Source organism: Nicotiana sylvestris, chromosome 7 (assembly GCF_000393655.2).
Source record: "Nicotiana sylvestris chromosome 7, ASM39365v2, whole genome shotgun sequence".
Classification (NCBI taxonomy): domain Eukaryota; kingdom Viridiplantae; phylum Streptophyta; class Magnoliopsida; order Solanales; family Solanaceae; genus Nicotiana; species Nicotiana sylvestris.
Window position 1 is genome coordinate 93,003,998 of NC_091063.1, and position 13,274 is coordinate 93,017,271.

General features: G+C 33.8%; 1 protein-coding gene across 2 annotated transcripts; it reads right to left on the minus strand.

Moving 5' to 3' along the window:
* Positions 1 to 4,045: 4,045 nt before the first annotated feature.
* On the minus strand, positions 4,046 to 8,486 carry LOC104247403 (uncharacterized). 2 transcript variants are annotated; one of them, XM_009803414.2, is made up of 3 exons: positions 8,259 to 8,486; positions 6,402 to 6,567; positions 4,046 to 5,472 (listed from the first exon to the last, which is right to left on the minus strand). In XM_009803414.2, exon 3 carries the CDS (start codon positions 5,457 to 5,459, stop codon positions 4,383 to 4,385), a length of 1,077 nt encoding a protein of 358 aa, XP_009801716.1. In that variant the 5' UTR covers positions 5,460 to 5,472; positions 6,402 to 6,567; positions 8,259 to 8,486; the 3' UTR covers positions 4,046 to 4,382. The 2 variants fall into 2 exon arrangements, with proteins under 2 accessions (XP_009801716.1, XP_009801715.1); XM_009803413.2 differs by lacking the exon at positions 6,402 to 6,567 and having other exon boundaries at positions 8,259 to 8,483.
* Positions 8,487 to 13,274: the final 4,788 nt, after the last annotated feature.

A 13,274-nucleotide genomic window follows, 5' to 3' on the forward strand; every position in this document is an offset into this window, starting at 1 on the left:
CAGAGAGATGCTTGAAATATCCTGAGAGATGTAACTGAACTCTTATCGGAAGAGCCTTATTTGAGCTTATCTCAACAAATTGAGAATGTGACTTATTATTCTTTCTCTTTTTACTTCTTTCTACCTCGACAAACTCTTCCTCTTTCCCTTATTCTCTTAATTTTTTCTCTTGAAGCTTCTTTTCCTATTGGTTTCAACATACAACTTTTATCTCCAGAATTCTCTTCTTCTATTTCTTCTCCTTCAATAGTTGTTGTCTTCTTCCTTAATTTTTCATCATTAACGTTTGTCTCCCCTTCTCATTCTTCTCCTTCAATAGATGTTGTCTCCTCTTTTATTTTTTTCTTGTACAACATTTGTCTCTTCTTCTCTTTCTTTCTATTTTTCCTCTCCTCTTTCTCTGTTTCCTCTGTTTTTATATTAAAAAAATCTATTTCCTCCTTTTTTTTCTCTTTTTTCTTCTTCTATAGCATTCTCTTCTTCTGCTACATTCTCTTCTACTTCATCTACAATGTCTTCTTCTTCTATAATATTTTGTCCTTCTACTACTATTTAAAGAGGTGTGGCTTCCACTTCTTCTATAATGAGCATTGATTCTTGTTGCTCATCCTCCAATGATGTCCTAATTCTTTGTTAGGTCTTTTTGAAAGAGAGTCACCTCTTCCTCTTCATCCTCTATTTGACTCACATCCCTTTATTATTTTATTTATATACTCAAACATGTAACAACCATCAGCACGTAAATAATTAATTTTTTTTCTAACACCAAAAAATTAAAACGATAAATAATAGGTATTCTTTGGTGAAGCATCTCATGGATACTAAACATCCTTAGAGATGTTTCAAATATCTTACATGATGCTTCAAACATCTTAATAAGATGCTTGAAACATCTCTAAAGTATTTAACAATCCATGAGTTGTTTAACAATTGGATATTTCAACCATCTCTTAAGATAATTCAAACATGCCAATGAGATGTTTGAAACATCAATGAAAAATAACCTTAATCAAACCTAGAAAAACATTGCAATAACTGCACGAAAACTATACAACGATACAAAAATACCAAATTCATTGCACAACAACATTAACTACATTCTATATTTTTGACACACTCAGAAACTATACAATAACAATAACTATACAACAACAATAACTACACAACAACATTAATAACCACACCAATAAGAGCAACAGAATTTTAATAGAAATTTTGCATTATTTCATGTTTAGGGTTTATCGACGGGGTAGAAAAAAATTAAAAAAAGAAATCTTACCTTGATGACAGAATATCGATTCCACAGCAAAATTTCAACGAGTTTCAAAGATTTTTCGGTGATCTGAGTTTCAATGTGAACATTCTGCAGTCTTAGTAAGAGGGGAAGGGTTAAAGATTTACCCGATGTGAGATATTATATTGTTCGAGGAACTGTAGATGTTGGCGGAGTAAAGGATCATCAACAAGGGCGTTCTAGTGCGTTATAGATTCTTATCCAAGACTTGTATCATTTGATGATGTCATGTGAATCGCTAGAAACATGTGAAGTGGAGTCGGCGATCAGTTAAAATTTTGAGCCCTAGTGACGGTTGTGGGAGTTGGGAGAGAGAAGAAATCGATTTTGAATATGGGGGGGGGGGAGGTAACCGATCGACGATCGTACTTTTCCTATTTACAATTTGGTCCCCAACCCCTTCTTTATTTCCTTAATAATCCGATTTCGCGTTAATCAAAAGAAGTGACCTTTTATCCTTCACTCTTGCTTTATTTTTTATTACAGCTCTTTTTCATTCAATGTTGATTCCATTGAATCTTATGTAACATTAACATTACCTCGGCAAAATTTAAATTTGCTAAACCCCAAATTGATTTTCAAACTTTCAGGTAAATGGGCAATAAATCCTATAGTTGCAGAGAAGAAAGCTCGGAATAAAGGAACTTTTAATAGAGAGTAGTACCCATAGCCTTGAGATTTTTCTCATCCATGTAGAAAGAACCCAAAAACTTTTTTCGATACTCCATTGCTATAATTCATGTACAAGATTGTGTTTTTATGTTTTTATTCAACAAAATCAAATTTGACCCACTTGATTTCCCCATTGGTCTAACAAATTTGTAAACTAGGATTATGAAAATTGGGAAAAGAAAAGGAAGAACTCCATTTGTTTGTAGAGAAATTTGTTCATTCTGAAATAAAGTAATGATGATTAGGGTTATGCTAAAAGTGTACTAATTTGTTAAATATAGAGGACTATTAGTGCTCCATGTGAAAGAATATGTATTGTTTGGAGAGGGTGTTTGGATGGGCTTAAAAGCTGGTCAAACTAGCTTTTAAACACCTTTTTATTTTATGGTGTTTGGCAAAAAGAAATGCTTAAAAAAGCCAAAAGCAACAAGTTGGCTGACCCCAACTTTTCCAATTTTGGCTTAAAAGCCATTTTAGTTTGACCAATAAAATTACTCTCTTGTCCATTATAAATTTTCATAATACCAAAATTACCCTTAGTCAAAGAAACCCTAAAATATCTACTTCTCCTATTTCCTTCATTGCTGAAGACAATTGTTCCTCTTCTTTCCTCCTCCTCTCAGTTTCATCTTCATTTTCTGCACTTTCCTCAAGCATCACGCCCCTTTCTGTATTTTTAGACGAACATGATTTTATAGTTATATTTTTGGAGGGTTTCTTCTTTCTTTTCTTTGGTATTGTTTATTACTAACAATTTTATCCAATTGCATTGCTTTCTGCCAATTCTACTTGACTATATAGAGAGAACGATGGTGCTCTAGTAGTAATACTATACTGGGTATTCCAAACTAAAGGGAAAAGGAATTGAAATTAAATTAAAATATAAATTAATTTTCATTTACATTAATTCATTATTAAATATATTATAGTAATCCGGTCCTTTATAATGTTGATAACTTTAAGGATATTTCTGTCTTTTCAATAGAAAAAAGTGCTTACCAACACTTATTTACCAAACACTTCAACAACTTTTTTTAAGCTTCAACACTTTTACCCAAACAGGTAACTGCTTATTTATAAAACAAGCTCCAGCACAAGCTAATCCAAACGGGCTCAGAGTCTGATGACAAAGATAATGTATGATTTTTGGCCTTTTCTATACAGAGAAGGGTAAGAAATACCCCTGAACTATTGGAAAAGATCTAAAAATATCCTTCATCCACCTATTGGGCTAAAAATAGACCTACATCCACCTTTTTGGTTCATTTATACCCTTTGACCATTAGGTCAATGCTGAATTTTAAAAATATTATTTAAATTTCACGTGGCAACTTCTTATTGACCGAAATTAAAACATCTAACCTATTAGAAAGACCCACCCATATCTACACGTTTTTCGGACTAACCTGCCCCAACATTTACCTGACCCGGATAAAAAGTTCAAAATAAGAAAAAAGACGCCTCGCGTGGCAACATTACCAGTTTGTTCTTCCTAACGACGTGGTTCCTAGTAAAGAGCTTATATGAGTAAGTTCCCAAGTAGGTGCTTCCGGATATTCTGCATTTCCAAGCATTGAGGAACTGGATCTTAACCTTTTTGGAACACTAGGAGAAAAATATCAATCTTCTTGGAGCTCACTTGATGTAGCGACGAGTTGGTAGTGATATACTTTGTAGATTTTGGAATCATATAACTTTCTATGTCACGTTTTTGGTAGATTTTGGGACCTTTTTTTCTAGTCGAACTTTTTGTTTGGGTCAGGTTAGTGTTTGAAGCATGATAGTTTGAAAAACTGGTAGATATGGGTGGATCTTTCTGTGTTAGATATTTTATTTTTTGCCAATAAGAAGTTGCCACGTGAAATTTAAATAATTATTATTTTTAATTCAACATTGACCTAACGGTCAAAGGGCATAAGTGAACCAAAAAGCTGGATGGAAGGATATTTTTAGCCCAATAGATGGATGGAGGGTATTTTTAAACCTTTTTCAATAGTTAAGGGGCATTTTTGACCCTTCACCGTTTTCTATATTAATGTCACAGATCAAAAAGCAAGCAATATGACCCCGAGAGGAGTATAGCAAAAAAAAGTAATTGTTCAATTTCATTTGAATTCGCATACATTCAAGAACATCTTCGAATAAAAAGCAATGCTTGAACAGTTCCAAACCCGTGCAAAGACACAGTTACAAAGTGGAAATTACAGAACTGGCTTCTTCAACACCCCCCAGTACCTATCCTCCTATCATGCAATTACAACCCATCATGTATTAAACATCAATATGATACAGTTATATAAGACATCTATGACACAGTTGGATGTGAAGATGTTAGGACCCTGTAAATTTTCTACCACTGAACTAAGACCTCAAAGTTTCATCTTCCTTTTCACATGTTAAACTTACACACACATATCTATCTCCGACCTGCATTCGCTTCTCTATGCCTCCGTCTCCTCCCAGAGCGACTCAAAAGGACCCTACCTTCGCGGCGGAGACGACCAGCTAATGATATACCATTATCATGATTATCCTCACCACTACTGTCCATGTCTTCATCGGAGTAATCAAAACCACCCCTTGAGTGGTTATGCTCCATACCGATAACACCTCCATCCAATGTCCCGTTTAAGTATCTCTCATGCCGTCTCATACTTCTATTTGACCCACTATTCCCTGTTGAACCAACAGCCTGCAAAAACAGAAGCACATTCATCAAATTGTTATTGATTCCCAGTCCAACACCTTCATTACGATCCACCACATCTGCATCAAAACCCTCCTCATCCTCTGAATCAAAACCATAATTACTTCTTTCTATCACATAATCACCAAACACCACTGCCCCTGGCATTGAAGATGTAACAGTGCTGATAACATCATCCCTCTCTCGTTCCCTCTCAAGCCTACTCCATTTTTGTTCAAGGAGGGGGTCTACTTCACGTGGCCTAGCACAGGGGTGCTCCGCCCTAACATGTTTTCTCATCTCCTTGTAACTTCCATTAAATGAGCAGTCAGTATGCATGCAGCTTCGTTTCTTAGCATTCAGATACGCTCTGGCAGGTTTAACCACAGTCCAACCCTTCACCTGGCCACGACAAAGCGGGCATGCAAGTTCAGTTACCCCATGTTTCTCAGAAGAGCCCACAGTTGAAGGATCAGTTGAACCTTGAAGAGACTGAGTCTGATGAGGCAGCGTTAATTTAGTGTAGGCTTTCTTGTACTGATCGAGACAGTTTGAATAGCGGGAGCTAGTTCCACACATATAGGGGCGACATCCTTTGTCATGAGAGGAACACAGAAGTAGAACAGCATTGTGGGGATATTCCATGCATACAGAACATGTTGCATCTTCCCAATCTTTGTTCTCAAAAATCTTGGAGCATTTCTTTTGATGCATGTGTTCAGATTGATTAGCGGATGGCAAAGGGTATGGGGTGAGCCTGGATGGTCGAGAAGCAAACCTGCGCCTTCCTGTGGTTCCTCTGGCCATTTCCTAAACAAATCTGCATGCAGATATTATGTTAGAAATGAGAACTCTTAACATCCTCGAACTACATGATGAACATGCAACATGGGTTGACATTAAGTGTATCATTCCTATTTTATATAGCAAGAGTAACTTTTGTATTGCCAATTGAAATTTCCTATGCACTATAAAGGAACTGACATTTAGCTCAAACAAAATTTCACTACATGCACCATCAACTAATAAGAAAATTCAGTAACCTCACATATATGAGCCATGCATAGTGCAGAGCCAGATATTATGAACACAAGGAAACAGAAAAAGAATATTACAAGACATTTCTAGTACTGTTTTATTGTCTCCATGTATACTAGGAAACCAAAAGTGTCCATACAATCATAAAAGAGTCAGATAGGACAACTGGCAAGTGGATAGACAGAATCTAAAATGTCATCAAGCAATAATTAAACTGGAGAGGGTAGAGAGTTACTACAAAATTTTACACATCAGGTGAAGCAAATTATTACTATATTTTTAAAAATGTCAGACTCCATCAAGCATGGCCAAGCACCCAGGTGAAGCAATAGGATAGACAGAATCTAAAATGTCATCAAGCGATAATTAAACTGGAGAGGGTAGAGAGTTACTACAAGATTTTACACATCAGGTGAAGCAAATTATTACTATATTTTTAAAAATTTCAGACTCCATCAAGCATGGCCAAGCACCCAACAATAGGTAGGTTACCAAGTTAAAAGAGATTTACTTGAACTTCATTAAAAAGCACTTCTTTATGGTTAATTAAAAAGCTCTTTATTTGAACTTGATCACAGAAAGACAAAAATCTTAAACAAGCAAAACAATTTATGCACCAAGACATAAAATAGAGAACACACTTTGATTAACCTCAATCACAAAAGGACAAAACATGAACATACGATGTGAAACAAAAATCAATAGAAGCACCTGAGCGTTAACTATCCTTTCCCTCCCTGACATTCCATCCATCTTTTTTTTTGGGGGGACGGGGGTGGTGGGGGTTGGTTGTTGAACAGCTTGGGGAATAATCAACTCCACAGTTTCTAGTTCCACCCTCAAAAGTGAAAAGCGAGGTAATAAAAAATAATTCAACCTGGATAAATTGAATAATATTCAATATCAGATGAGGCAAAAATGTCCTTTGCCAGCTTCCAAAAGATAACAAAAGCACCTTCATAGGTGTCATTTCCATAGAAGACACCTACAAAACACCTGCCTCAACATGCACCAAAATGCCGCTAAATAAGATCAGTAGTTGCCTGAAAGAAATCAGGTAGTAGCTTCTATACCAAAAAAAGTCTTAGTGGGACGTCCCTTACCCTTATACCTTATACATGAATAGGCTTCGAGAACAAAAAATGGTTCTCCATACCTGTACTCTTGTAACTATGATTATTATTCTCACAAGGCCCTATATAGCTGCCCGTAGCGAAAGGGGGTTAACAATTCTAATGCTATGGTATCGATTTACAGAAGAACAATGCGAAGGCCTAATAAAAGGCATGTCAGCAGGCACATCATAATGCAACTTGCAAAGATGAAATCAGACAGCTAATAACAAACAAACCATTACCGGATTGCATTACAAAGTCTCAGTTACGAGCCTATGATATAATAGTTCAAAATTAACAGATATACATAAACATTTAACTGTACAGTTCCACTCTGTTACAGTCTAATCTTTAGCTATCAGAAAAGGAGACACTGACAATTCCATAATAAGTGAAGCCAATTTCAGCCACATAAGCTGTTTAACCCAATGTCAGCTCCACATATAACTCTAGCACTATTGCCACCATCCATCCCACAAACAGACCATAAATGGCATAGTGATCAAATCCTGTCCAGTTGAGCTGTCATGGCGCTGATCTCACACCCAGCAGAATCAATAACAGAGAAGGAGGAAAAGAAGAATGTAGAATTAAAGATCGATAAGAGCCAAATCCTGGAACACTCAACCCAATGACTTGCAATTAACTACAAGTGAGACTAATTGGTGATAATATACGAGAAAAACAGGCCTCCCCACAGAACAAGTCACAGTAATGAACTTAGGTAATTCTGATTTTTCGACAGAAAATATTTGATAACTGCAATCCGATAAGCAACAAACATTAACTGAACCTCCATTCCTCTCGAAAAACCCCCAATCAACAGCTTATGGGGAAAAAACTGAAGACAGGTCTTACAACAACAGATATGCCAGAACCAATACCCAGAATCAAATGCAGAACATTATAATCATCACATATTCACATTTCATTGGCTGTTATGCTAACTCATTTTTTTAAAAAAAAAAAGAGAGAGGATGTGTCCACCTTCAGTTTTAAGCAAATCTGGACTCAAAATGACAAATTATAGCAACAAAGATGTAAAATTTCATAGAAGTCAACCGTTCAGATAATGCATCCAACGCATAAACAACGTGCCCCAACAGAACAATCACGCGAGTCAATAAGACAAAATCTAAAGCAGCAAACTTTAGTTAATATACCCGCCAAGCACATCTCAGATTCACCATTAGCTTAACCCATAGTCATATCCATCAATCGACCAATACAATAATTCACTAATTGCCTACTATCCAACTCCTAAATCACCAACAAAATAAATAAAATCAAAACAACACAACACAAATTGAGATCGATTCTATGAATCATCTATATCCATGCCGGTTCAATTGGACTCCTTTCATTACAGCATTCAATAATTTGTCTATTGAGACGAATCAAATTGCTAGAAATTGATTCGAAAATAAAATTACTAAAATTGAAGGTTTCTTACCGGATAAATCAATAGAAGAAGATTGGTCGAAAGGGAGAATGTGTTAGAAAGAGAAAATGAGAGGTAGGGTTTTCATATAGATGAGATCGAAAGTGCATGCGTCATTTCCAGTTATTCTCAAACAATTTTTTAGAGAGATAAAGGGAGCGAGGAGAGAGAAGGAGTATCGGATTCGTCGAGGCATTTTCTACGCTACTCATCTTTTCCTATCTGGTTTGCGGGCGGGAGATAGAGAGGGGAGGAAAGGGCAACAACGGTTTCACGCGCCGGTTTGAGAAGTGGCTGTTACACCGTATAAAAAAATGGTATGAAGGTGATGGGATTTATGTTTTAAGATGACGACAATATCATAGTTCGTAACCTTTTCTTCTTTCTTTTTTCATAACAAATAAATCATTACTCCCCCTATTAGTCCGTTCAAAAAATAATACTCCCTCCATTTCATATTATATGAGGTAGTTTAATTCGGTACGGAGTTTAAGAAAGAAAAAAAAACTTTTGAAATATGTGGTCTTAAAAGCTTAAGGGGTAAAAAGTTTGTGGGGCCATGACATTTGTGTGGCTATAAAAGCTTCTCATTAAGGATAAATGAATAAAATGAAAAAGTTTAAAGTTGAATTATTTCCAAACTTAAAAATATATAATTTGTTTTGGAACAGACTAAAAAGGAAAGTACCTCATTTAAATGAAACGGAGGGAGTAATATATTTTTACAAGTGAAAATAATTCAACTTTAAACTTTTTATTTTATTCATTTTATTCTTAATAAAAAGCTTTTATACTCATACAAATGTCATGGTCTCACAAAGCTTTTACCCTTAAACTTTTAAGACCACAGGTTTTAAAAGTTTTTTTTCTTAAACGTCGTGTCGAGTCAAACAACTTGATCTAAATTGAAACGGAGAAAGTATATACTATTATGTGGAAAATAATACTCCATCTGTTCCAATTTATGAGAACATTTTCTTTTTGGTCCGTTCCAAAAAGAATGACCCCTTTCTAAATTTGAAAACAATTTAGCTTAAACTTTCAATACTACACTTAATGAGAAGCATTTATAACCACATAAATACTTTGGACCCCTTTTTAACTTGTTTAGTACCACAAATTCTAAAAAATTTATTTTTTCTTAAATTCTGAGCCAGTCAAACATGTTCACATAAATTAGAAGGGAGGGAGTAGTATTTCAACTAAATATTGGAAGAGTATTTCACGCAAGAATTTGAGATTAAAAATTATTAAAATTGCTTAAATATTTACAAAAGATATGTAAGTATGTCCAAATGGCATTAAAATAAAAAAGGAAGTGAAATCTACGCGCGTTGGGTGGTCACGGAAATGGGATTTCGAATAGTTTAAGACGTGAGGTCATTGATCAACATGGGACGACGTGACAACGAGGTTAATGCCAAACACTTTTTAAGTTTCCAAGGCACTACCACTATAAGGTTAGTTGCGACATTGCATTAATTTTCCAAAGATAATCTAGTAATTTTCGTTAGCTAAATAAAAACTTATTTGTAATGTGTTTTAGTTTATTTATTTAAAATCATATAAATTACTTTTCTATATCATATTGCCATTACTATTTAACTTTTTTTACTTGGCAAGTTATTCTCGAGTTTATATTTTCCCCTTTCATTTTTACTTGTCCAGTATTCTAAAAATAAATTTTTATTTTTACTTGTTACTTTTCGTATATTAACAAAAAAATAATTTATTTTTCTTATTTTGCCCTTTAGCATTAATTACTCATTTCAAATTATTTTTTAAATTCATTACGACTATACACTAACTAATATGGATATCATAATAATTATGAACTTTAATTATTATTTCTTCTTTAAGGGACGTGCAAAGTCCAAAATAAATAAGTAAACGTGAATGGAGGGAGTAGTCGTAAACCTTAGCCATATATGCCTTGACTTAGGAACATCGAAGCAGAACAAATGTTTGATTAATTATTGTAGGAACTCCCGAAGGATACACGCAAAGGACCATGAGATCGAAACTTGATTTAGATTCTATTAGTTTTATCCAATGAGATCGAAACACGAGCTTAGTTTAGAAAACAACTAATTCATACTTGACAGGTAATCTCTAATAAGAAGTCATATGCAAATCATAATTTGCTATATAAGTTTGACTTCTATATACACTTCTGCCTTGGTTAACGAGAGTTCGATTCTCCACCTTATAATTCTCTTTTGTATATTTTTTTTAATTAAAAAAATAAATACATACAAATAATATACAATAATTCCTAATGTCATACAACGATAATAATAAACAATCATCCATGAAAAGGTGAGATTAATACTCAAGTTATATGCTCTATATAACGGGTTAAAATTACAGTAATAGAGCAAAAAACCTTATTTTATAATTTATGTTAAAGTTAGATACTAAGGTGACGTTGGGGGCGTAGAAAGAATAATATCCTTATCAGTAATCTACTATTCCCTTCGTTTTAATAGGAATCTAACATATTTCCTTTTTAGTCAGTTTAAAAAGGAATGATCTTTTTTTAAATTTAGAAATAATGTAATTTTAAATTTTTTATTTCACCCTTAATGAGATAATTTATAGTCATACAAATATTTATAAATTATTTTGGACTATAAGTATTGAAGCCTTCTCTTCTTCCTTAACCTTCGTCCCCAATCAAATATGTTCAAACAAATTAAAACGAAGGGTGTATAATATCTATCCCCTATTAGTGGTAATCTTTTCCATATTGTTGACAATCATATATTATATGATGACGAAAAACCCAAATCGATAAGAATGGAAGTTGCCTTTAGAACAATTGTTTTTCTCGGTAAGGATTGATACAAAGTCACTCGATTATAAAGAGAGGGAACAACTCACAATATTACGCCCAAAAATAATACGAAGCCCTTTCAAATGATCTATAATATATAATCTAAAGAGTCTAATAAACTATACTCGCCCGTGAGGTGAGTGAAGAAAGTTGTGAAGCTCCTAACTTTAATTACCAACTCAGAATTATCATATCATCATTATCATATTATATTATTGTATTATATTATATCATAATAATATAATAATATAATTAATTAATTAATATTATATCATAAGTATAAGTTAAAAGACTACCATAGCCATCAAAGCTTGAGTGATTGTTTTGCCATTATTTCAAAACCTGTTTGGGTTAAAAATGTAAATATATATTCTGTAAAGATAACTATACTTTTTAAAATAAAAATAACCAAAAAAAAAAAAAGTAAATTCTGAAGAAGAGAACGTGGGAGCCGTTGATGGGAAATTGCACAATTAGCCACTAATTAGAAATGTCTGTACTCTTTAGCCACTATTTCAAATGTATTTACTCTTTAGTCGGTGCTTAATAAATTTTTACTTGCCCAGACAAAAGTACCCTTGTGCTAGATATGGGTGATGTGTAAATATTAAGGACAAAGTGTCATATATTTGCATCTTATGTTGTTAAACTTTAGGACATGGCGTCCTTAATTTCATGTGTGCAATGTAAATATTAAGGACTTGGTGTCCTTAACTTCATGCGTGCAGTGTAAATGTTAAGGACATAATGTCCTTAACTTGTATTTGCATCTACTGTTGTTAAACTTTAAGATATCGTGTCTTTAACTTCATATGTGCAATGTAAATATTAAGGACATGGTGTCCTTAACTTCATGTGCATAGTGTAAATGTTAAGGACATAATGTCCTTAACTTAACTTTATGAGTGTTGTATAAATATTAAGGACATGGTGTCCTTAACTTCATGAGTGTTGTGTAAATATTAAGGACAAATGTCCTGTATTTGCACCTTTTGTTATTAAACTTTAGGACATAATATCCTTAACTTCATGAGTGTTGTGTAAAAATTAAGGACATTTCCTTAACTTTTGTCCTTAATATTTACACACAGGGGCGGATCTATTGAGGCCCGAGGGGTTAATACGCCACCCGCAAGCTTTGGTAGGAATTCTATGTATGTATGTGTATATATGTAACAAAAAGGATAAATAGAAGTGGTGCCACCCAGAGTATTGAAAGACACCAAGGTGCCAGTGGTTGAAGCGCAGAGTTTTCTCCTTGATGGCGAGGGATCAAATCTTTCTTGTAGCATTTTTCGGATGTTTTGGCTTGCTGCATGTCTAGGACTTTTTAAAAATTATATTACACACTTTTTTTCGTTGATAAGTTTAGTGTATAAAATTAATTATATTATATTTGTTATAAATAAAATTCTATTTAAGGTGAATGTCTATATTCTAGAGAGATTCTAGGGTTTATTACTTGGTGGCTAAGTCACCCTCTCCCTATAAGTAGAGGGTTCTATTCCATTGTAATTCATCCCAAAAATCAATAAGAGTTCTCTCTCCCTACTTTTCTCTGCAATATTCTTTTTCTTCTTCTTCTTTTATTGTTTCATAACACGTTATCAGCACGAAACTCTAACCAATTGGGTGGAAGCTTTGAGATTGAGCATAATAATTGTCAATTGTTCTATGAACTTCCTTCATGATTAAATTCTGGATTTAAGGTAAGTATTTTACTTTTCTCTTTCAAATTCTTGACATTCTATAATTTGATTTTAAATACAAGCAAAGACGATAAATTTTGATTGCAACTCTAATGGAATTTGAAAGAGATTATAACCACCCAAAGTGGTAAAATTTCTATGTCTTGCCATGATCAAAGTCATGTATGATTGTGAGCACAAGAAGTGAAAACTCGTCCCATTGAATTTGCTTCATTCTCATTCCCTTAAGAGAATGTGATAGCAATATGTGATAAGTCTGAAAGAAGACAAAATTATTACCGCGAAGGTATCAATGGATATGGACGTGGCAATAAACGAAATTATAATCGTCATCATTGTGATAATGAGAATAATAAGGATTCTCAAAATAATCTTTCACTCTGTGAAAGTAATATTTGTCATCGATTTGACATGAGATTTTATAAAGCACATATAGATGATTATGGTCCATTCATGATGTGAATGTGACAACATCTAATTTAT

Coding starts and splice junctions, on each gene's coding strand:
- LOC104247403 (XM_009803414.2), bottom strand. CDS start 5,459: ATGGCCAGAGGAACCACAGGAAGGCGCAGGTTTGCTTCTCGACCATCC.